Source organism: Somniosus microcephalus, chromosome 19, assembly GCF_052327205.1.
Source record: "Somniosus microcephalus isolate GS21.2 chromosome 19, FLI_Smic_1.0, whole genome shotgun sequence".
Classification (NCBI taxonomy): Eukaryota; Metazoa; Chordata; class Chondrichthyes; order Squaliformes; family Somniosidae; genus Somniosus; species Somniosus microcephalus.
In genome coordinates this window covers 25357749-25384063 of record NC_141005.1, presented here as the reverse complement: position 1 = coordinate 25384063, position 26315 = coordinate 25357749, and the positions used below count along the sequence as shown (strand labels likewise).

The 26315-nt window shown below is 43.7% G+C and overlaps 1 protein-coding gene across 9 annotated transcripts in view; it reads right to left on the bottom strand.

Annotated features, from left to right (window-relative positions):
• Positions 1-26315, bottom strand: part of smtnb (smoothelin b) — a 382571-nt gene that overhangs the window by 271065 nt on the left and 85191 nt on the right. For all 9 annotated transcript variants that reach the window (XM_085961407.1, XM_085961413.1, XM_085961405.1 and 6 more), the window contains exons 2-3: positions 10867-11027; positions 2414-2507 (exon numbers count right to left, since the gene is read on the bottom strand). In XM_085961407.1, coding sequence (XP_085817533.1) covers positions 2414-2507; positions 10867-11027 — 255 coding nt within the window. The remainder of the gene's footprint in view (positions 1-2413; positions 2508-10866; positions 11028-26315) is intronic.

The following is a 26315-nucleotide window of genomic DNA, read 5'->3' as shown; positions in this document are numbered from 1 at the left end:
GAGGGTACATGGGTCCTGGTGGGTAGGGAGTGTCTTAACCGTGATGCATAAAGCATCATGACTTTAAAGGACAGGCTAGATTGACCTGCTGATCATTTCCTCTCCGACATTTTCGTATGCTGTATGCAATTCTATGTAGTTAGATGAGGTGACTGAAAACTTAGTCAAAAAGATGGCTTTTAAAATAGGTAGAGAGAAAAGCAGAAATGAAGGAAGGGGAGACTGAGTGGGGCTGTGGAAGCTGAAACGATAGAAAATGTGAGTATAGGCATAAACTGGTGAAAGGGTACTTTGGAGCAACATTTTGACTGGTGTTACAAGTAGGATAGCTATGGTGAAACTCATTCATTCAAGATAGAATTAGACAACACTTTTACAATCGAGGCCGTCTCCAAATACTGCTTATTCACACTCATCACAAAAGTCAGCTTCCATGGACAAGCACATGCTTTCTCTGAACTTAAAGTTGAAAATGGGAGGGAAGTTAAGTTTATTCTCTGTTGTACCCCTCCTTGCTCAGCAGTCAGTGAGTAAAGTATGCAGAATAGTGGCCTCCAGGTGGACAATTCTTCTCCCCCTTATTGGCAGAATAAGGATACATTTTGTCTGTGGACTCGTGCCTTAAGAAACTGGATTATGTCTGCTTCAAACTCCTTTCACAACTGGCAGAGAGTGCACTTTCAACCCTTCCGTCTAGGCTGCAAACCCTGATTCAAAAGAATAGTATTGTACTGCACCACCCAGTGGTGGTCTCTGCAATCTTTATAACTTTAGGTTTTCCTATATGGAACTTCAGAACCACTCAGCACTGGAGATATAGATGTAGATATTCATGTGCGTTTGTGCCATCACCAGTGTGCGTCAGCCAGTAGCTAAGTTGGTAGTGCTTGCGCCTATGAGTCAGAAGGTTGTGGGTTCAATTCCCACTCCAGAGACTTGAGCACAAAAATCTAAGCTGAAACTCCAGTGCAGTACTGAGGGAGTGCTGCACTGTTGGAGATGCCGTCTTTCGGATGAGATGTTAAACCGAGACCCCGTCTGCTTTCTCTTGGGTGGACGTAAAAAATGCCATGGCACTAGTTCGAAGAGCAGGGGAATTATCCCCGGTGTCCTGGCTAATATTTATCCCTCAATCAACATAACAAAAACAGATTATCTGGTCATTATCACATTGCTGTTTGTGGGAGCTTGCGGAGTGCAAATTGGCTGCTGTGTTTCCTACATTACAACAGTGACTACACTTCAAAATTACTTCATTGGCTGTAAAGCGCTTTGGGACGTCTGGTGGTCGTGAAAGGCGCTATATAAATTCAAGTCTTTCTTTTCTTTATCTCTGTTCCCATGTTCAGACATGAGCATGAGCAAGCTAATGATTTTCACAGAAAGAATCACGTACCGCTGAGCAAGGAGGGGTACAACAGAGAATAAACTTAACTTCCCTCCCATTTTTGCCTTTCTTCTCCTGAAAGCAGCTGGACTACAGTTTAACAGGTGCTCTCCAGTACCTCAACGAAGTTGCATTCTTCATGTGTGAGTGAGCTTGCACAGTGACTGCTGGCAAGCTAAGTCAAATGTGACCAGTACCACATACATTTTCCAGCTGAAGTCATTGGATAGCAGGAAAGTTAGCTGTTTTTCTCCTCTCTAGCTTTCGGGCACTGTGGCCAATTGTAGCATCCATACTGCCAGGCTAGGGATTGAACTGGGACTTTCTTCTGTATGGCCTTCAAAACTAGTCACTGAGGTGCTCAAAGCAAACTCAATTGAAGACAACACTTTGAGAAAAAAAATCACCCAAGTTCCTCTAATGGTTGAATTGGGAAAGTCAGTGGACAGTGATATATGCAGTTGCTGGGTTGAGCAAATTGAGACTGGCTAAACGAATAGAGGTGGAAGTAGTAAATCAGCTTTGATCAGCATCAATAGAAAGATCATGATCACCCAAGTGTGAATTGGAACAAAATGACATCTTTCAGATTGACTTAGTGACATTTTCCGTGAGTTTCCTTGGAGCTGTTCTTGCTCTGCCACTGTAAATTCACCAGAAGTATGACAGAAAGCATGAAAAGTTACGACAAGGGAATGGGAGCAGCTCTGGGAAAATTTCTGGCCATTGTTTATATAATTTGTTGGCATTTAAATATATAAATATTTTAAATTGATAAAGTGTTACTAACTGACCAATGCAGACTAACTGGTTTCTTGAAATGTTGAGGATAGCCAATCAACTTACGTAGGCAGTTGCTGATAGGAATGAAGTGGTATTTACAGTAATGAGTGTTCCCAATGTATGATCCTCAGGACTGAGAAGCTAGGTCTTCGAAATGCTTACCCAGTATGTTGGAATACTATGGCAAGAGAAACGCTGTATATATTAGCAACAGACTTTCTTCAAAGAAATAATGCTGCTCACCAAGGTCGTTAACTCATCAATGTCATTAATGGACTCCAGTTTCCTTGAAAGAATATCCAAAGACCCTTTCTGATCCTCTTCCTGTCTGAGAGATCTGTCAGAAAAAGAGAAAAGAAAAATTAAAACATCATATGCGCTTGGGTCAATGTATGTACACGTTAGCAGATCTCCAGCACATTTCAGTAAATCAAGGGATGTGCGAATATGTGATGCTTATAGGAAGTGCATGTAATATGTAGACTTTTAGGGGGAAAAATTGAGTCGCGCCCCCTTTGGGGCGCTAACTTCGCCGGGGCGCTACTTTTAGTGCCCCGGAAAAATTAGCACCCCCGCGACTGAATTTGAGTGGTAGCGCCCCGCCTCCCTCTTGGGGCGCTGCGAGGGAATATCGCGGCGCTTCGGCACATCGCGCCACGGTATTGTAGGCCTTCCTCCCCTTCTTAAAGGGGAGGGGCCTTGCGCAGCGCGTCCCGGGGCTCAGCTGGGCCACTGGGGATCGGAGTGCCGGCATAAGAGCCCGACACTCAAGAGAAGTGCCGGGCTCATGGAGCGCAGTCGGCACTCCGCGGGGAGGGTCAGGAGGCCGGGGACGGCAGCGGAGGCAGGTGCTGGCAGGCAGCCAGCAACAAAAATGGCCGCCTGGCACCTCGCCTTGGAAAGTCAGGGGGCGCTACTGAAGATCGCGTTCGGGATGCTGCGCACAGCGATGATGTCATCGCCGGCAGCGCAGCACCACGGGGTGCGAACAGTTACCGCCGCCGCTAACCTCCCGCTGAATTTCACGGGAGGCATTGGCGGCGACGCGCCCAGGCGCTAGTTGTTTTGCGCCCCATTAGCGCCCTCTTAGGGAGACGCAAAGCAACCAAATTTTTCTCCCTAAATATATTACTAGTAGATTTCCTAGAGCATTGCTCATCGGGAGTTTTATGTGCCTTTGTATATGTCCCACTTTGTATGTACAAGGTCCATGTACTATCCTCTGATGTCTTACTTTGCCTCAGACATTTTTCTCTACTTCCCGATCTGTGGTCCATGTCCCCATCCCCCAACCTTGGCATGATTCCTCGACTTGTTCAATATTGGTTTGTGTCTCTTCTCCCTGATGTCACTTTGTGCTGATCTGTCTCCTACAGCACTCTCTTCCTCTCTTTGTGATCTCTTCTGCTCATTTGTTTCTCCTCTGATATCTTAGCCTATCTTTTGTCTCTCTGGCAGTTGAATATGTCTGATATTATTCCCTCTCTTTGCTCCTGCCACAGTACTGAAACGGCCCTTCTCAATGTCACAAATGACATCCTATGCGACTGTGGCCATGGTACACAATCCCTCCTGGTCGTTCTCGACCTGTCTGCAGCCTTTGACACAGTTGATCACACTATCCTCCTCCAATGCATATTCTCCATTGTCCAGCTGGGTGGGACTGCACTTGCCTGGTTCCATTCTTATCTATCCAGTCATAGCCAGAGAATCTCCTGCAATGGCTTCTCTTCCCAGTCCTGCATCTGTTACCTCTGGAGTCCCCCAAGGATGTATCCTTGGCCCTCGCCTATTTCTCATCTACATGCTGCCCCTCGACAACATCATCCAAAGCTTGGTGTCGTATTTGACCCAGAGATGAGCTTCCAACCACAATATCCGCACCTTTACCAAGACCGCATACTTCCTCCTTCATAACATCGCCCGACTCTGCCCCTGCCTCAGCTCATCTGTTGCTGAAACCCTCTTCCATGCCTTTGTTACCCCTAGACTTGACTATTCCAACCCTCTCCTGTCCGGCCTCCCATCCTCCACCCTCCATAAACTCGAGCTTATCCAAAACTCTGCTGCCCGTGTCCTAACTCGCACCAAGTCCCGTTCACCTGTGCTCCCTGACCTACATTGGCTCTAAGTACAGCAGCGCCTCAATTTTAAAATTCTCATCCTTGTTTTCAAATCCCTCCATCGCCTCGCCCCTCCCTATCTCTGTAACCTCCTCCAGCCCTACAACCCTCCGAGATCGCTGCGTTCCTTCAATGCTGGCCTCTTGCACATCTCCAATTTTAATCGCCCCACCATTGGTGGCAGTACCTTCAGCTGCCTAGGCCCGAAGCTCTGGAATTCCCTCCTAAACTTCTCTATTCCCCCTTTAAGAGGACCTTTAAAACTTATGTCTTTGACTAAACTATCCTAATAACTCCTTATGTGGCTCGATGTCAAATTTTGTTTGCTAATGCTTCTGTGAATCGTTTTGGGACATTTTATTACATTAAAGGCGCTATATAAATGCAAGTTGTTGTTGCTCTCTATCTGCTGATATGTCTTTGTGCAATTTTTTCTATCTCTCCTCTCCGTTTCTGTCCAGAACCTATTGCTTAGTTTCTTTTTAACCCACGTCTCCTCAGAAGGGAAAAAGAGGTTTGAGTAGTTTAAATAGAAATTTTACCTCGATGAGAGAATTAAAGAACTTAGTTTGAAATTTCAAACTGTCGGTATGGTGATAAGTGTAACAGTCAGGAGTGAGAAGGCAGGGTTGGGAATTTAAATTGCTGGTTAGGCGAAGTAAAGTAGAAGGCATGGGAGATGGAGGCCAGGGTTGTTAAGAGTAGGGTGAGATGCTAGTGTGTGGGGTCGATTTTGACTGCCTTCACCAGGCGTTAACAGGGTGGTAATGGCCTTAAAATGGGGTGGGGAGCCTTACTGTCCTATTAACACCAGTGATGTAGCTGGCCCAATTTTGAAAGGCATCTACCGTTGTGTCCAAAGCGACCGCCTGTTTCAGGCGACAGGCCCCGTTTAATATGGAAATTGGGGTCCTGTTTAAGTCATAATTGCCATTTTAGGTCGGAATTGGTCAGAAACTGCGCAGTGCACGCTCCAATCAGTTCCACGGGTGATGGAACTAGAGAAGCCCACCAAAGATAAGTGTCAAAGTATTTTTGCGGACCCTGGAAGGGCAGAAGTGTTTCTCCAGGGCCCACAAAAATAATCGGAGTTGCTGCTGCCCCCCTCCGTGATCGTGATCCCCCCGCAACTTCCTTTGCTGGCAGCCGCCCCAGCCCGATTTTGAGGCCTCAATCCAATGAGCTGCGCCAGCACACTTATTTGGCATTTAGCAGCTCGCCTGCCAGATTTAAGTGAGATCAGGGCCTCAAAATTGAGGGGGCCTTTTCTTCGCCAGAATGGGCGGCTGATCAGCCCGATCCACTACCCAAAAGTCAAAATAGACCAGTGAGTGGGCCAAACTTTTGAATGGCTATTAAGGCTGAAGAAAGCCTAAGACAGTGGCCAGGGCAGGCCAAAACGCAGAGAGCTAGCAGGGGAAACATGCAAACTATAATTACATATCCCTTTACCCATGTAAATAATTTATCTCCCTTACTATTTTTGAAGCTGAGAGTACACAGCAAGATGGCATGCAAAATGGCTGGAAGTAGATATCTGGTGTTTGGCCGTTATGGGAAAAGGGAGCAGGGTTTGCCTATAGTTGGGGGCAGTCCTGCAATTTGATAGCAATGGGTCAGTCCTAGCCTTGGTAGAACCAAGGAATGGCCCTGGATTTTGGCAGAACTGCGGTGGTACTGGAGTTTGACTGCACTACAGTGGTGTTGAAGGCAAACCTGAGGTTTGGCAGAACTGGGAGTGGAATTGCAGGGGTGGGGGGGGGGGGTTGGATCACTAGCAAATTTTTAGTTGTCAGTAGTGAGGATGGGGTGGAAACTGGGCTCAACAACACTGAGTGAGGGAGAAGGGAGTCCCATGTGGAGCAGCACAGGTTTATGACTTAAGGGATCTTTGTCAACATTGGTTCCTGGACTTGTATTTGTGTATTTCTTTAGCTCTCTCTAAGAAAATGTAAATATTCTAGTTTTGAACTGCAACAAAAAACTGTTTTCAATATTCAACTCATTTGTTCTAAAAGAACTCAAATTAGGATGTAGAAAGACATTGGGGTCGATTTTCATTGAACCGTGGAGTTGGGTTTGGAGGCGTGCGGGGGTTAAAGTCCCGAATTCGGGGGTCCCGACACCACTCCCGCCCAAAACCCGCCTCCATGTAAGTTTCAAAGGAGGCAGGTACCCGCCCCGCACTGGGACCCGCCTACCCAAGGCGGGAATGGATTAGTGACAATTAACTGCCTGTTAACAGATAGTTAACAGGCAGTTTTTAGCCTAATCCCTATTTTAAAGCTTGAAGTGTGGGATTCCCGACGGCTCCAAACCACGCCAAGTTAGAGGAGTCGGGCCATCGGGTTGAAGGACTTGGATGGGTCGAGATGTCGGTGTTCAGGTGAGTGATGGGTGCATGAGTGCAAAGGTAAGTGTGTTTGATGTGTGTAAAGTGTGTAAAGAAGTTTAAATTACCTGTACTTACCTTTTTAGCCTTCCTTCCTCTAGGTTTCGGGAGTCCATCATCTAACTGGCACAGAAAGCAGAATGGCTGCGATCTGTCAAAAGTGACAGCCTGCAGCTTTCAGTGCCAGTGAGATTTCTAACAGAGTCTGTGTAGAAGGACTCAGGTTAGAAGTAAGACTGTCAGTGTTTGACAGCTTCAAACAGCTGTGAAGCACTGATATTTCATCTGTCAAAACGTCTTGACAGATGAAATTTCAGTCTGTAACGTCACCTGTTGCCGGGTGGCCTTTAATTGGCCTGCTGAGTCCGCTGGGTGGGCTCAACAATGTCAATCAAGTTAAAATCGCGTGGATTGGCCGCATCTCGATGGAGGCGGGACTACAACCCCAAAAGTTGTAGTCCCGCCTCCTTCCCGACTTCTGAATGAAAATCATCCCCATTGATTCTGGCTGACAGCTGTTAGTTACAAAAAGTAAACAATCTAATTATTATCAATAAAACACAAGTGATAATTATGTGATTAAAGGCTTTCTGTCTGCTTCAAAATTCTACTCGTGTGTCTTTTTAAAGAAAGAATTCAAATTAGGACATCAGGCTGATAATTGCCTCTCAGCTTGATATGTTTTTGAAGTTTATAGAATACAAAACAAGATACAACAGGTATGTGATCAATACACTGTCTTTTTTCCACTCACTCTCTTCCATATTCACACAACATTTTAATAAACTTCACCTGAATAAAGTTTTTAAAAATCTATCCTCTAGTTTTTCATCAAATAATTTTGAAAATCAACAGGGCACAAACTATTAGAAGCTGAAGAAAAATATTCTAGTAGCTTGGGTTACTAAATGCTACTGATGCATGTTGGGAAACAGGGTACACTGCACAATCTGCTTTTAGCCAAGAGACATTGTGGTTAAAGTCATTACTGCATTTTTACATATAATTAAATGAAAGAATCGGAATAAATTTAGTACTTCTACATTTTTACAGCACTTTATGGTTATTTCAACTTTTACCTTAACTCACCCTCCTCCACCTTAACAACTTCCTTTCCCCCTCAACCGCTATCAGCTTCACGTCTACCCCCAACCTTGCCATCTCAGGTGGCCTTAAGACCTCAATCTCGATCATAAACAGAGCTTTCTTCATCACTTCCTGATATCACTCCTTCGACATATCCCTCCATCTGCCCCCAAACACTCCACTAATTACTTTCAACCTCTTGGAAAAACTCCACCCCAACTCCCTCATGTGCTCTCTAGCATGCAAACCTCTCTTGACTGAACTTCCACCAATGATACCTCTATCAATTTCCTGCAAAACTGTCTCACCTCCTCCTTTTAGACTCATTCCTATTAGATCTCCCACAGTACCGCCATGGCCTGAAGTAATAAGATCAAATGCACTTGGCAGACAACTAACCTGATGGTTCATCAAATATGGCTCAGCCATGCCAAGCTCTTTCTACACTTTCTCCTGCCAAATCCTCATATAACTAAGAGCATCTTAAGAGAACAGGAATAACTCTTCAACTAGCAGTCTCGTCTGACCGGCCATGAAGTCATGGACTTCTATGTCCAAAATCAAGGTCATTTGTTATGCTGCATCTGTTTCCTCTTGCTCCTCCTCTTCCTTGACCCCCATCCTTCCTTTACTCGAGTTCCCCCCCGCAACTGCCCTCCAGCACTCACTAAACGGATCTTGTCCATGAAGCACACCACCTGCTCCCTCAACACACTCACATTCAGCTCCTAACCCCACAGCTTCTACTCCTTAGTCCCATGCTTGCCAACATAATCATGGTCAAGGTCACAAACAACATCCTATGCAAATGTGACCAAATCAATTTGATTCGGGCTTCATGTTAGCACAAGTAGGCGGAGTGGCCACAACTGCCAACTTCATGTATATTTCAGGAGGAAGTCAAATTTCTCCCCTATTTCTGCTATGGCCCATTTCCCACCCTTTTAAAATACTTTGGCCTAGAAATTCGGTGGGCTGCGCCACCAGTTAGCGCCCAACGAGGGCACTTAGTGGGTTTAGCGCCACTGGCCACGCCTCCCGCGAAATTTAGCGGGGCACTAATGGCGGCGTTAGCCTGTTGCGCTGCGCCGCCACCGATGACGTCATCGGTGTGCGCAGCGCCCCGCTACCGCCCCGATCGCGATATTTGGTAGTGCCCCCCGCTGTAACGCTGGTCGCAATCTGCGACCGGTTCAGGGGGGCCTACCTGCGGTGGTAGAGGCGCTATTTAAAGGAGAGGTGCGGGCGGCCATTTTTATTGCTGGCCGCCTGCCAGCACCTCTCCGCGCTGCCGTCCCCGGCCTTCTGAGTGCCCCCCCACACCGCGTTGTGCCGGCTGTGTCCCAAGAGCCTGGCACTTCTCCTCGGTGCTGGGCTCTTTTGCCGGCACTCGCGATCTCGGATCGCGCTGCAGCAGGCCCCTCCCCTTTAAGAAGGGGAGGAAGGCCTGCAGTACTGCAGCGCGCCGTGCCGCAGCGTGTGGCGCTGCGGCACGTTGCGCTGCGATTTTCAGTTGCAGCGCCCCAAGAGGGATGCGGGGCGCCTCGAGCAGCTCCCCGCTTCCGTTTGGGCTGCTGAAACTGAATTTCTCGCTGGCGCTCGCGGCTCCTTCCGGGGTGGTACTTCCGGCGCCCAGGCGAGACTGGCGCCCCAAACGGGGCACCACCGAATTTCTAGGCCTAAATGTTAGTGAGCTAAACCCCATTGTTTTTCAGTTCCCAAAAGTGACCAGCTCTAACCAGCCTAGCCCCAAGTTAAATATCCTGCTTACAAATTCCAGAAAAATGTTGGAGTGCTTCTCAAGTCGGTGCAAGAGTTCATGCATTGATTGTATAGTATATCTTTTCTAGAGCACAGATGTTTGTAATTTCTGTCACTTTTAAGTTCTCTGGCAAACTCTGTTTTTGTAGTACTTGAGAAGTGACTGGTCTATCTTTGCCAAGATTTCAGATTTGAACAAGCAGACGGATTTAAAAAACAAGGATTACAATTTTGCCCACTTTTAACAACCTGGACCACTGTATAAGAGTTTGCAAAAGACGGCAAAGTTAACATTTGTTATCTGCTTCACAAAGGTGCAAGTTAAAGGGTCATTTTGTCTCCTCTCAAATATACCAATCTGTCTCCCACTGAAACAGACTCTCTGGATTTATCCATGAAGAATGTGCACTTAAGTAAGATATCAGAAAGCAGCAAGATGAGATTTGTTTTTAAAATTACAACTGTTTGTAAGGTCTTACGAACCCTTGTACTAACTCAAACTGCAGCAAGATTTCTTTGGAATTTATAAGGAAATTTAACCCGAGCTCAGCTGGTCACTCTTAAAACCTTGGCACAGTTTTTATTCCTCTCTAATTTCTTTTTAACATGTTGAAAAATCTGTGTTACCACTGTTGTGTGGTGCTGAGTTAGCCAGGGTTTGTATGTTTCTAGTTGGTCTCAAACATGAATTTAAATTTTATAACGAAATGAATCAAGGATCCCTTGGCATCTCTGCATTTCTTTATTCTAGCCATCTTGATTTTGAAATACATTTCTCATTATTGTTGGTAACCCACAGGTTAAAAATCCCCTCCAACAAGGTGTTATGAGCAGCAGCAATTCTTTTCAGCTTGTTGCTCTCCAGTAACTCATCTGGGTGACCATTCTTCATGCATAAGCCCACATTGTCTATGGGTAGGTGGTTTGACGAGGCATCACATTCGAGTCCAATTTTGTCCTCACACAACCACACAGGCGCACTTTTCAGCAGTGATCGCAGACTGGTTTTCCGTCTCCCTAATCTAGAGGCGTGCAGACAAAATGTGATGCTTCCACTAATGCCCCAGCTGAGATAACAATAACTCAGCATAGAATCAGTGTTCAAACCTGGGAGATTGCTTATCTATATGGCCCAGCTCCACATTAGGGAGTAAGTTTCCCAGCTGAGCTATCAGGGAACTATATTGTTGAGATATACATATTTTGTACCAGAAAGTCCAGGTAGGAAGTTTCCCTATGCAGCAAGTACTAGCATACATTTACTTGCCCAATAAATCGGTGTTCATTTAAACCATGGGTATTTAAACTCATTGCCGTACTGCATATACCCTTACCGCAGACGATTCTCTTTGTTTTCGAGGCGTTCATTTGTCCTTTCAGAACGAAAGCGTTTGGAAGAGAGTGCTTCCTCCATTCCTTTTAGTTCTTTCCTCCTCAGTTCACATATAGTGGAACGAATAAGTCTGCGCTCATCCAGGTCATCGGTCACTTCAAGCTGTTTCAGAAAAAACAAAATGGAAAAAATATAATTAGATTCAAACTTTTCACATAAAATTACCATTTACCAAGTCTAAACCAGACAGTGAGTGGAATACAACAGCAAAATACTGCAGATGTTGGAAATCTGAAATAAAAAACAGAAAATGCTAGAAATACTCAGCAGATCAGGCAGCATCTGTGGAGAGAGAAACAGAGTTAACATTTCAGGTCGATGATCTTTCATCAGAAGTGAGTGGAATCATGGCTCAAGTTCTGCTTTGTTGGTGATGAAAATTCATTGAAAAGCTAAAATGAAACCAATAATTGTTGCTTCCACATCATTAAGATATGGAAGTGGAAAAAAGTAGCTTTCTAACTTTTATAATGTCCAACTTACATTTTAGAAATTTTGGGGGAACGCAGGAGAAAGAAAAGGAACTGCAGTTATCTTGCACCTTTCACAACCTCAGGATATCCCAAAGTGCTTTACAGCCAATGAAGCACCTTTAAAGGTGTAGTCCCTGTTGTAGTGTGGGGAAAGGCAGCAGCCAATTTGTGCACAGCAATGTTTCAAACAGCCATGAATTAAATGAACAGCTAATCTGTTTTAGTGGCATTGGTGGAGGGATTAACAAGCAAGCAGTCCAGTTCAACACCAGAAGTGGAACAATATTATCCCTTGAACTTAATACATGATTGGCACTGTGATAAAAGAGTTCAAGTTATTCCTTCCACACACCACACTCCATTCAGCAATCAGAATGGAGAGGCAGGCAACCTTCTCTCAGGCCCCTTTATGCTCCTGCCAACTGTTAGGAGACATGGAAAAGCAGCCCAAGTTGGTTTACTATCCAATTTCTCTACTCTGCTGAAATGTCTCACTTCCACTATTATTTTCCCCAGATAATAATTGGTCAGATTCCAGTCATATATGTTACCTTTCACATAATGTTTTGGATCTACAAAAATTAGTTCATATCTAAAAAGATGGAACCTACTGAAAGTTGGCTTATGTTTGGGAGATGGCCTCCCCCTCTTCGACCACGATTCCCCCCGTCACCCCCCTGTGGCACAGTGGAAAAAGCACTAGAGTACAGAGCCGCATACAGACCAGGAAGGTCTCGGGTTCACCAATGTAACGGTGAAGTTGATACAGGAAACTTTGTGCTATCCGGCACCGACGGGACCGAGCTGTTGCCGTCCCATCAAAACTGCCGGACAAACCAGCGCTAATGTTGAAACATACGGAGATTTTGAGCTCCGTATCTGGCAACAAAACCTGTTGCTTAGCAACAGTTTCTAAACAGTCGGCCGTACCTTGCAAGCGTCTCTGTAGCTTAGCAACAGCTTCAGCGAGACCTTGCAGAGCCTGACTGGTGAAAAAAAAGCAACGAAAAGAAAAAAAACCTAACGAAATGGCTCCCGATTTTTGCCGGTGGCTCAAGCATTCCGGACAGTTAACCTCCGGATAAACCAAAGTTTCCTGTACAATTAGCTGTCAGGAAAGGAAACTTTATGCATTAATTTGCATGTATGTGGACATCGCAGGAGTCCAGGTTGGGGTTTGCAGTGATGCCCACCATTGTTAAATAGCCTACCAATACTCAGCATTGGATCGCATATGAAGAATGGCCATTTGGGTGGGGAACTGTACCCCAGCATTAATCTTTGCCCCACAAAGGTGGGGGGGGGGGTGGGAGTAGATTAATTAATGCCAAGAAGGTCTAGAGTCCTGCAAGGTAGGTCTTCAAGCAACAAGCAGTTGAATCAAAAAAGATAGGAAGTCAATAGAAGTTGTGGAAAACATCACAAACATGCATAAGATTAAATCTTTCTCCAAGTGCTTTTCTGACAACTAAATGGAAACAAATGTTACAAGACTGACGTTAATGAACAACTTCATGTGTTTTGGAAAAAGAAAATGGGTCTAAATTGAATTAATATGGTGTTTAATAATGTTCACAATTTATCAACTGCTATTGAAAAAGAATTCTGTCAAGATCATTAAAAAATTATTTAAAACAAATGAGTCACAATCATGGTTTGTATGACTGGAGCCATGTCATTTAAAATTAAATGAATGTTCACAAAAAGGTTTCTTGGATAAATTGTTTATGGAAAATTAAATTGTAGCCAAGAATTATTGGCTACATTGAGATGAAAATGTGCAACACACCAAGATCTCCACTTGTTGACCCTTTCCTTAGTTTATTGGAAATCAACTCCACAGACCAGGAATATCCAGGGTTCAATCTCTGATCTGTACTGAGTTAGCTGATTTCAGACAAGAACGTGTCTTACCCTTGAGTTCCTCTTCTCCCTCGATCTCTAGGGAGATCGTCTGTAGCACCCCTAGAATCGTACACCTCCCATAATGGTCTCAGGTAGCCCTGGCACCACATTGCCACCTTTAGCTACACACCAAGAGTTTTTTCTCCCTCCCCATGAGGAGGTAGTGGGACTCCAAGTGGCATCTCACCACAGCCACACAAGTGAGATCAAGAACTCAGTGGAGTGACGAAAACCCAACCTGCAACATATCATTTGGCTTAGCCATTGCTTTGCAGAAACTGGTTCAGTACAGTTTTGCTTTTCCTTTCCATTAGAATGGAACCCACTGATTGACATAATCTTCATGACACATCTCCTCCAAACTGGGAGATGTCACAAATATCTCCTGCTTCAGCCTGGAAGGAGCCAGACGCATAAAAGTTCATGGCCATTGTGACCTTCACAACCACTGGCAATGCGGTCCTTACCCTGCTCTGAGGTTGCAGTTGTGGCTGCAGCAGGTGGCAGATTTCAGTGAGGACATCCTTGATGAAGCATAGACGTCAGTCTGACACGTTGTTCCTCGCTGAGGTTCAGGTAGGAGTATTGCTCCCTGAACACCCTGGGCGGATATGGCCTCCTGCTGAGAGCACTTCTCGCCCTCCTCCTCCCTCTTCCTGCAGCTTGTCCTACGAATGAATTCTGCTCATTCTCCCCGACATGCTGTAGGCCAAGTGGAATGTCTACTACTGCACCCATGTCTTAGAGCAAGTGGTCTGTGCAGAATCCTTGAAGTCAGGACAAAGTCCTTCAGCACCTGCCACACCACTCCCTGTAGATTTTAGCAACTTTAAATAACTGTACAAACCACCAAACACTTCTACAAACTCAGCAACAGCTAGTAGAAATCAACCAGCAACTAACCTGTAAGAAGGTGATGACCCCTTTAAATAGCGCGAGTGGGGGGTCCTTCCTGCCACTGAACGCATGTTCAGCTGTGCGAGCTTAAGAGAGAGCATTAGCTGGAGCATTGAGCTCCAAAATAGCAGCACTGGTGTCAAATCAGTGATACACGCTGATTGACGTCTCTATCTGCCTACTCTACATACTTAAGCCACACATTGCCTGCGCCCGCTCTAATGCCCTACCCAAGATGGCATCCGGCGTAGCCCACACCAGAGGTGTGGCACTATGGAGCCGAATTTTGCTGCCTCTAGGTTTCTAGTGCACCTATAAATCATATCTAATCTTCATCTTCTTCCTTTGTACTCAAAGATGACAATTATTGTTGGAAAAATAGTGAGTCTTGGGTATATTGATGACTAGTATATCAAACATGAGAGACAAATGCAAAAGAAAGACTTGCTTTTATATAGCACCTTTCACGACCTCAGGACGTCCCAAAGCACTTCACAGCCAATTAAGTACTTTTTGAAGTGTAGTCACTGTTGTAATGTAGGAAACGCAGCAGCCAATTTGCACACAGCAAACTCCCACAAACAGCAATATGATAATGACCAGGTAATCTGTTTTAGTGATGTTCATTGAGGGATAAATATTGGCCAGGACACCAAGGATAAGTCCCCTGCTCGTCTTCAAAATAGGGCCATATGATCTTTTACATCCACCTGAGAGGACAAACGGGGCCTCAGTTTAACGTCTCATCCGAAACACAGCACCTCTGACAGTGCTGCACTCCCTCCGTACTGTACTGGAGTGTCAGCCTAGATTTTTGTGCTCAAGTCTCTTGAGTGGGACTTGAACCCAGAACCTGAGGCAATAATGCTACCAACTGAGCCACAACTGACAATCATGCAAGTTTCCAGAACCTAATGGGGGTGACAAGTCACTGTTGTTCATGTTTCTCTTTCAGAAGATCCATACACTGGTACTTGAAGTGCCTGACACAACCATGTATCACTGCTCATCAGCTCATGTGATCTGTTCATTTTCTCCCCAACTATCGACAATGATATAACATTGAAGTTATGCTCAAGCGGGCCCTTATAATCTTTTCCCTGCCCAATTTGCTTCTACTAGCACACTTCCAGCTCACTATATAGGATCCTATTTTGTAATATGGACCTACAATTTTTTCTTTTTTTTGCCATTTGGGGGTTAACACTGAGTCACAAAGTTTTTGTAGTGTAATAGAGCCTGCTGGTTTACTCATAATTTTGTGGTTTTCAGTTTGCGGGCTAAAGTGTATTATATCCCTCCAACACAGCAGGGCAGCCAATGAAAAGGAATAATCAATAATCCTATTAATCTGCTGTGAAGTGCAATAAATACTGCAATATTAATTACAGTAATTATACGGCGTCTTTTACAGATTATAATCTTCCCCATTTATAACTTCTTCCCATTTTTAGCATACGTGAGGCTCACAAAATGACAAGTTATGCTAATTGTGCAATACTATCATTAGCAAATACCAGCCTTGGTATGCATCTACATGCCCCACGAAAACAAAAATGTTTGGACACCCTGCTCTAAACTACTGTAATGTTTCCATTAAAAGCCTGGCACTGAGTGAATGCTACAGGGAACAAGCAGTTTCCCCAGTCAACAGCTCGAACTACAAGATCAGAGCCGCAGACCACGTACAAAGGCAAAATACAGCAGATGCTGGAAATCTGAAATAAAAACAGAAAATGCTGGGCCCCTGCACTTGCTTAAAATCTGTTACATCTCTAACTTTTCCCAGTTCTGACAAAAGGTCATCGACCTGAAACGTTAACTCTGTTTCTCTCTCCACAGATGCTGCCTGACCTGCTGAGTATTTCCAGCATTTTTTATTTACTGTAGACCACATAGTCCTGCATCAATAAAAAGAATTTGCATTTATATAGCAAAGCACCTCAGGGCATCGCAAAGCACTTTACAGCCAATTAAATACTTTTGGAGTGTTGTCACTGTTGTAATGTAGCGAAACTCAACAGCCAATTTGCATACATCAAGGTCCCACAAACAGCAATGGGATAATGACCAGGTAATCGTTGTTTTTAAAGTGATGTTGATTGAGAGATACATAATGACTAGAACACGGAGAGAACTCACCTGCTTTTCTTCAAATAATACCATCTTTTACATCCACCCGAGAGGCGAGACAGGACCTTGGTTCAGCATTTTATCCGTAATGCAGCACCTCCAACATTGCAGCACTCCCTCAGTACTGCATTAAATGGTCATCCCAGGTTATGGGTTTAAGTCTCTGGAGTGGGACTTGAACCCACAACTTTCTGACTCAGGAGAGTGCTATCACTGAGCCAAGGCTGACACATAGGACTTGCCTGGGAATGCTTGATTATATGTATAGCTTCATCATTATATAAATTTATTTACATCCCAAGATCAACCCAATCTTGACCGGGAAGCATTCTGAAAGCACCATATAATGCATACAGTACACACCCTAAAGCCACTATGGTCACACGTAGCCCCAGTCACGGTCAATCCAGCCTTCAAAGCACAGCAACTAAATATTATACTCAGACTAACTTGCTGGTTTGTCTTGTAAATTTTGTGTGCCTGGAAGTTTGAAAAGGGTTGTTTTAGTGGTGTTGTCTCACTGGTGGATAAATCCTAAATCAGAACACACGATCTCTTAATATCAGAAAATTCACATGCATGCATGTTAATGGGAATGTGGACAAACTTTTACAAACCGTCCCACGGCTCCATGGTGTGTATTTATGTGGCTCAGGAATACCAAAGCTTGGAAACCCCACTCGAAACTACTTTAATGCTTCCAGTAAAAGCCTGGCACTGAGGGAGCATATAATCTCCTCAACCCACAGCTCCAAACTACAAGATCAGAGCCAGAAACCACACGTAGTCTTGCATCATTAAGAAATCAAGTAGCAGGGTGGACCAAGCCCCACAGATATTATGCGTCATAGCTCAAGGAGCCAACATATGTGGCAGAGAAAATAGTTTAAAATACATTTAAATTCCTGGTTTCTTCTCTTTTGAATTAACCTATTGTTGTGTGCACTGCAATAACCCAGAGGAAAATCTGACCTGAATCGTTACTATATTTTTTGTCAATTTTCTCTCTTAATCCGAAGGTGTTGATTTTTGTCGTGGTATATTTGCATGCCAAGAAGCACCCGCCAGTATCAAGTCCGAGCAATCACAATTCACGTGTGAGCCTGGGCATGAGACTGCAAGAAAGCTATTAGACTGTGAAGGGCATCACCACCAAGCCCAGTTCTGTCCTGGCTTAACGTTCAACCAAGTGTACCTTCCAGCAGGAGTCCCTAGGAAATGATTAGGATGGTTAAGATTCATGGTAGGCAAGCACAGTTTGGGGAATTGTTCTTTTAATTCTCAGTCCCTCCCTCCAGAGAAGTGCCTCATTGCCATCATACCATGTGGAAATTTAAGCATGGAATCCTAGAACGCACCACTCCAGAGCACAGCATACTGAACAACATCTTTTGCAAATGCAACTCGGAGTCCATTAAAGAGATTAAGAACTTTGAGTACAGGTACTAGCATTGGTTTATCCTCAAGAAACATTCCATAGGTCTTTCAGTACTAAGTCCGAGGTGTTCAAATGGTAGCCCATGGGGCACATGCAGCCTGAGCTCTGATAATTTTGTTCCTAACACCAAAGTAGGCAACTCAGTCCTATTTTCATTTATATTTCTTATTTGCTGGTTTATCGTTTAAATTTTGTTGCCCCGGAGGCTTGGAAAGTGCTGCACTGTTGCCTCATTAATAAATTAATCCTAAATCAGAATAGGAAGATTAATTAAGATCAGCATATACAAAGTAATCAGAATATAGATTTAAAATTTTATACATGAGCTAAAACAAATCAAGTATTAAGCACTCAATTTCCACTAATAAGCGGTAATCATTTCAGTAGAATACAAGTTATTCAAACCCAGTTACACAGTAAATGAACAGAGGTATTGGAATCATCTTCATCTCAAAAGCAGGATTCCATTGCACCAGTGTTCACTGTAAGTAGGTTCCACTGGTAATCTCACCAAATCAGGAGTGGTATTTCATTTTATTTTACAAAGTTTCCAAAAAATGTTTTTAAAACGTCCCAAGGTGTTTCACAAATAGCTGTAATGAAAAATTCAGAACTTAGAAGTATTTGCTGGAGTCACTTTTCAGTTCTGTTTGGATTAACACTGTTCTTACCCCTACCTTTATACTACCTCTGTCTCCACCACCTCCACTGGCTACCTATCCCCAATGTACTGACTTCCAACAGGAAAAACTCTCTCTTGCAGTCTATCAGATCAGATTGAGAAATCTCGTCAGAATGACAGAAGGTTTAGGTATCAGCAATTAAGAGAGTTTGGACTTCCATCCACACCATTATATCCTGAGCCACATATCAATCTAAATCTGTGAGCACCTGGAGTTTTTGTACAGTACTTCTATTGGTCTAACGCATTGTTGCCTTCCAGATCTGTCTCCATCTCTTCTTATTCCTCTCCTTACAACTCCTTATTTGAATCCCTCCAGTATCACCAAAAAGGCACTAACCAAAGTTACAAATGACATGCTCAGACTATGATCATGATGCATTATCCCTTCTCTGCTGCCTTTGACATAGTCAACCACACCATCTTCCTCTGATGCCTCTCCTCTGTTGTTCAGCTCAGAGAGACTGAGCTCACTTGGTTTCACTTGCCTATCTGACCATAATCAGAGTACCTCTAGCTTTGGTTTGACTTCCCGCACCATCACCTCCAGAGATCCCCCAGGGATCAATTTATGGCCCCTCACCTTTCTCATCTATATGACTTGGTGACACCTGCAGACATGGGGGCAGTCAGCTGCCACATGCACAATGATAAACCTCAATTATAGGACCCCATCACTTCTTTGGACCTTTCCACTGTCTCACTGTTGTTAGTTTGTTTATCCGACATCCAGTCTCGGAGGAGTCACCATTTCCTGCAGCTAAACACTGGAAAGACTGAAGCCATCGTCTTTAACCCCTGCCATAAACTCTAACCTCACTGCTAACGCCATCACCCATTGGCACGGTGGCATAGTGGTTAGCACTGTTGCCTCACAGCACCAGGGACCCGGGTTCGAATCCGGCCTCGGGCGACTGTCTGTGTGGAGTTTGCACATTCTCCCCGTGTTTGCGTGGGTTTACTCCGGGTGCTCCGGTTTCCTCCCACAATCCAAAGATGTGCAGGTTAGGTTGATTGGCTATGATAAATTGACCCTTAGTGTTAGGGGGATTAAATACGTGGGGTTACGGAGATAGGGTGGGATATGTGTTGGTGTAGGGGTTATGGGGATCGGGTGGGATATGTGTCGGTGCAGGCTCGATGGGCCAAAATGGCCTCTATCTGCACTGTGGGATTTCTGTGAACTGTCTCAGTCATGAAGGGTACTGTATAAATACAAGTTTTAACAATGATTTTATTTCCTTATGCTTTTATGAAGCAACTCAGGACATTTTTCTATGTTAAAGGCATTCTATAAATGCAAGTTGTAGCTGTCCATTTACTGTACTTGAAATCAAAACTCCAAGGCAGGGTTACTGACTGAATAAAGCATGTCTGAGGATACTGCCTGCAGTTATCTGCAGCACCCAGCAGGTGGCAGCTTTTCCCATTAATGAAAAGGCATTAGGCTTTCAGTTACTAGCACATCTATTCATACCACACATTCAGATGTCCCACTGCATGATCTGAACTCATGAGGAGGAAAGAATGAGGAAAAGTTAAAACAGGGAAAAAGCTGAAAGCATAAACAGGATGCAGTGATGGAGTGTGTATGTACTTACGCTCTATCAGGAACTGGATGCAGTGAAATGTGTGCACACATGTACTGGTTATTGGGGAAAGGATGCAATGATGTTTCATGCGTACATATATTAGCTACTGGAAGAAGAATGCAATAGTGGGGCTTTAAATATCCGTAAAAGAAAATTTAGACGGGTATGGGAAAAGGAACTAAGTGAATAGCTCCTTCAGAGACCAGAGCAGGTACGCTAAGTTGAATGGCTTCCTTTGGTACTATAAAATTCTGAAGAAGTTGATGAGCACTGGATAGGTCCTGCCAGAGTGGAAATAAACTAAAAGTAGTAATGATCCTCAGTTTAAAGGCCTTGTTTAAAGACCGCTGGTGTGGCTGCTTTTCGCCTCGAGAAAACTGACCATAGCAGGATGGCGCATGCTGCGGTCAGTCTGGAACTAATGTCATAAATGGGCCTGAAATAGGCATTCAACCCCTGATTTTCATGCGCAGTGGGCCACACACCAGTTTCAAGCAGACGCTCTGGGTGAATACAGGGTGTCCTAACCAATGTGGCATCCAGCGCATAGCCAGCATGGAATGAGCACACGCACCCCACATCATATTAGGTCCTTCTGCGCCCACTTTTCTGAGAAATGGGGTCTAACGATCCAGTTTCTAGGCCAGGCACTTGTGGCCTAAAGTCTACAGAAAGGGCAAACTCTTTCGCTCCTCTCCCTGTCTGCCCACTCTGTTCATGCAGAGTCTGATGGCTAATGCACCAGTAAGGCTCCATTCTTCCTCATGTTTCTTACTCTTAGGCTTAGGCAGTCCCTTGGGACTGAGGATGACTTGCTTCCACATTAAAAATGAGTTTGCAGGTGACTGATGAGTCCAATGCGGGACCTACAGTCTCTGTCACAGGTGGGGCAGACAGTGGTTGGAGGGGCGGGTGGGTGGGGTGCTTGGGTTGACGTGCGCTGCCTGCGCTTGGCTTCCGCTTCCTACATTACAACAGTGACTACACTTCAAAAGTTCTTCATTGGCAGTAAAGCGCTTTGGGAAGTCATGAGGCCATGAAAGGCGCTATATAAATGCAAGCCTTTATGTGCTTTTAGTATTACTTGCTGCCTCGGTTTACGGGACTTCCAATATAAACACCTTAATCCATAGGTCATACACGGGGCCATTAGATTTCAGTCTCAACAGAAAAAAGACTGAATTGCGAATGTTATCCCAAAACACGAATAAAAATCTTGAAACACAATGTAATTTAAACAAATTTAACATATTGAGCCATCTTGAAGCAGCAGTCTTGGTCATAAACCTTTACTCATGGCTGTTTTTCAGCTGCACATTGTTACTTCAGTTGTCAACGTTTTGAGGGCTAAGTCAGCTTTATTAAAGTTTTTTGTCAGCTTTTCTAACTTTTGTGGTTAGCACGTATGCTTAACATCACTAATCAATAATCACGGATTTTTTAAAAATACATCTATCGGGTTCTCAATAAATGAAAGAAAAAGCTAAATCAACACATGTGGAATAATGGTAATGTACTGCAATAAATCCAACTTGCAACTACACAGAATGGTACGCATAGCCTCCCATGGGAGATAAAATCTGGAACACAGTTGTGATGCTAATAACCTCATACAGCCCCACTTGGCTGCTTATCTTGCCAAATCATCTTTGCTTGCCTGGACAGCACAATGTTTGTTTATTATCCAGAGGAACTAACTTTATTTCATATAGAAAAGCTGGGAGGTAGATCTCAAGATTAAATTCAACCCTTGTTCATTTGGATCATGTGGAGATACTTTCACGTTTACTTTCTAAGCCAAATGAAATGCAAGTCTTTTACCAAAAATGGGCAAAAAGATTTCAGTTTACAACTGGGAGCAGTTCACAGGCCAGAGGAATTTGTGCAAATTGATTCTAGGGATTCCAAACTTTTACTAGCATGTAAATGAAAGAACTTGTATTCATATAGTGCGTCGTCCCAAGGACATCTCAAAACACTTCACATCCAAATCGATTATTTCAAGCGTAGTCCGTAGAAAAATGTAGCAGTACATTTTCATTTAGCAAGGTTCCCACAAACACCAAATTAGATAAATGGAAACCTTTATGTCCACCTTGACAGGGAGACAAGGCATCAGTTTAATGTCAGCATCAGAGAACGTTTGTTGTAGTAAGTGACTGCAACTTAATACAGGATAGGATAAACAATAAAGTTCTGGACGAGTTCGATTTTACATGTGTGCTCAGGAGGCCAGCAATGAAACTATATGGGGGGGGGGGAATCAAACAAGGGCTTCAGTCGCAGTGAAGGTGAGGTACAGACAGAGGCAGCCTTGTGAAAGGAGGAGCAAAATTTGCACCAATCTAGTCTGCTTTTACAGTGAGCTTCTCAGTTAATGTTGAAGCTACACACTCCTACACCTGCTCTCACAAGACTTTGCAATTCTGGTGCCAAATTCAAGATGTTCTTAATTTCTGCTGGCTAGCTGGTCACTCCTGGTGTGGTGACTTTGGTCTTGTTCCCCTTGATAAGGTAAAGTTAATATAACTCGTAAAAATGTGATATACTTTTTATAAATCTAACTGTTAATTTTCACTTGGAGAAGCATGGGTTAATAAGGGACAGCCGGCACAGATTTGTTAAAGGCAAATTGTGTCTGACTAAGCTGCTTGAGACCTTTGATGAAGTAACAGAGAGGGTTGATGAAGGTAGTGCAGTAGATGTTGTATATATGGACTTTGAAAAGGCATTTGATAAAGTACCTCATTACAGACTTATTCAGAAAATAGAAGCACATGGCATTAAAGGGACAGTGGTAACTTGGATCCAAAATTGGCTATGGGATAGGAAGCAGAGAGTAGTGGTGAACGGATGTTTTTCTGACTGGAGAGAAGTATGCAATGGCGTGCCCCAGGGGTAGGTATTACGACCATTGCTTTTCATATAAATTAACTGGACTTGGGTATAGGGTAAACAGTGAGCATCATAGTAGCAGACTTCAGGAGGACATAAACTGGTGAAATGGGCAGACACATGGCAGATGCAGTTTAATGCGCATAAGTGTGAAGTGATGCACTTTGGGAGAAACAATATGGAGAGACAGAATAATCTAAATGGTACTATTTTGAGGGGGATGCAAGAACAGAGGGACCTGGGGGTGCATATTCACAAATCCTTGAAGGTGAAAGGGCAAGTTGATAAGGTGGTTAAGAAAGCATACAGGATACTTGGCTTTGTAAATAGGGGCATTGAGTACAAAAACAAGGAAGTCATGCTAAACATTTACAAGTCTCTGGTCAGGCCTCAGCTGGAGTAGTGTACACAATTCTGGGCACCACACTTTAGGAAGGATATCAAAGCCCTGGAGAGAGTGCAGAGGAGGTTTACCTGGATGATACCAGGGATGAGGGAGTTCAGTTATATGGAGAGATTGAAGAAGCTGAGATGTTCTCCTTAGAGCAGAGAAGGTTAACGGGAGACCTAATAGAGGTATTCCAAATTTTGAGGGGCTTTGATAGAGCAAGTAGGGAGAAACTATTTCCACTGGCAAGTGGGTCAGTAAGCAGAAGTCATAGATGTTAAATATATGGCAAAAGAACTAATGGGGAAATGAGGAGAAACTTCTTCAGAGAGGGTTGTTGCGATCTGGAACACGCTACCTGAAAGGGTGGTGGAATCAGATTCCATGGGAACTTATAAAAGGCAACTGGACATGTACTTGAAGAGGAGTAATTTGCAGGGTTATGGTGAAAAAGCTGGGGTGTGGGACTAAACTGGACAGCTCTTTCAAAGAGCCAGTACAGGCATGACGGGCTGAATGGCCTCCTTCTGTGCTCTAAGATGATATGATTCTATGAACTGTTCCTAGTGACTGTAATCCTTGCAGTTCTTTAGTGGCATTACAAAGCCTAAACAAATCCCATAGGTGACATAGCAACAAGGAGCAGCTTGAAAAATAGCATGCTGTTCAGTCACTGTGCCCCTTGTGTTGTTTGCCTGGTAGTGTTCTGTGGATATTGCACTTCAAAAAAAAACAAGTAGCTTGTTTCTTGTCACTCAGCCCTTTAGGCGTTTTGTTTTAGGGTGTTACAATGCCAAACAAGCCTCGCAGTGGGTATGTGACTAGGAACAGCTATAAAGTTGGGCAATATTAAACTGTGCAACATTGATTCAGGAGTACCAAAATTCTTTACCCAAAACACTAGTAAAAACCCCAGAATCTCAGGTAATAAACTTGGAATTTTAATTATTCAGTCACCATTAATCAATCGTACTGATAATCAACATGGGAAAATCATGTTTTACAGATTTAGTAATGGTGTTCTTACAGGATTGTGTCAAATCAGCTGCTAGAAATTCTTCACTTCTTTTTTCATGTAATGTAACCTTACACAGACTGTTCTAAATCCAGGGTCTTTACCCTGATCTTGGCATCAAGCAGGAGACTGAACTCCACAGCAAGAAAAGACGATATGAACAAGCTTCAATTTTGTTAACCAAACAACTGCATCTTTAATAAATTTATCTAAATAAACTTGTACTGCACAGAAGAATCTAGTCTATAAACATGAGCCACATTTTGCAGATCAGGTCACGACAGTGAATAGTGACCTCCAGAGAGAAAATAAGAGCGAATGGGAAATTCTAAATAATGAACAAGTTTGCTGGACACAGTTCTGATAAATGCAGCAGCAAAATAATTGAATTAAATTAAATCAGTAATGCACCATTGTGAGGCCTGTTTGACCAGCACCTTTTGTTGAAATGACAGTGCAAAGTTTCTAGCGGCAGTTTTGAGGAAATTAAACAAATATTTCATACTGTTGTAGAATTTTATGGAAAATCATTACTGGTGCTGTTGTAATATATGGCAGGAGAAGAAAATACACACCTGAACTGAAGACACAGACTCAAAACAAGATTTCAAAAAGGGTATTGGGAAGGAGGAGGGGTACAAATGGTGATGTGTGTAAGTTAAACCACACTGGGACAGACCAGGCTTAATGGACCAGCTGGTCTTTTGCTGTCCTTGTTCATATGTTCAATGACTCTGCCAATAGCACTGGATTCATGACCATTAAGAAAGTCTCATGTGGTAACTTGCTATTGGCCAACAGGGCAGACAGCAACCTCCTCTAGAATAAATTGGAAGCACGTGCAGCGAGTGTAAATTTTCTGCAAGCATTCGAAAGAGAGCTGGATGAGTTGCTGTTAATACCAAACATCTCAATCTATAGAAGGTAGGGAGGTCATTATGAGCTAGTGTCCCCATAATATCCTGGAAGTTGTGTGATTGCTTTAGTGGGTTAGAGAGGAATTTAACGTTTTTGCTTAAATTCGGCCAAGATTTTTTGCCTCTCCCAGCAGACTGTGTGAATGTGACAGAGTGGGCGAGGAGGAACAGAAGAAGAGGAATGGATGCGACGGAGTTTGTAAATAAGCCATGCCAGAACAGGACAAGCTTAAAAAGGACCAGCGGCTCTTGTGCATATGTTCAATGTCAGTGGCACTGGATTAATGGCCAACAGAAGGCCTCATGTGGCAACTCACTTGCAAAGTTTCCCCACTCATATCAGCCCAGCACCTCCATGCACCCAGCCAAGATCAGGATTCAATGCTAGGGGCCCGAAATCGGCAATGAAAAAGTTACTTTGTAGCACATTTACAGTAGAGCAGTTTACATGCAATGAACTGAAACAGTACAGGTTTGCACATGGTAATCAACTTGATTGTTCCATTAGTGGGAGGCAAGAGGAGGTCTCCTCTCATGCCTCCTAAAGCGCAGTTACAAAGAAATAGTATTCAAAAGGCTGGAGACAATTCAAATCAGATTTTGTGGCTTTACTTGCAGTAGAATAAGAATGGTACAGCAAACAAGTTCCCCTTCAGGTACAGAATGTTGAACTGATTGCATTGTAAAAGCATGTCATTGCTCATGTGATCCATTTGTGCCGATGGTTTCTAAAATATTGCTTTCAATTCTTACATGAACGGTGAAGACAAAGAGAGAGAGACAGAAAGCAAAAAAAAGGGGGAAAACAGACTTGTATTTATATAGCGCCTTTCATGGCTTCAGGATGTCCCAAAGCACTTTACAACCAATGAAGTGAAGTGTTTTTGTGAATCTGTTTTTAGTGATGTTGCTTATCTGGTCAGTATCATGTTGCTGTTTGTGGGAACTTGCTACAAACGCATTACAACTGTGACTGCACTAAAAGTGCTTCATTGGCTGTGAAGGGCTTTGGGACGTCCCGAGGTCATGAATGGTGCCATATAAATGCAAGTCTT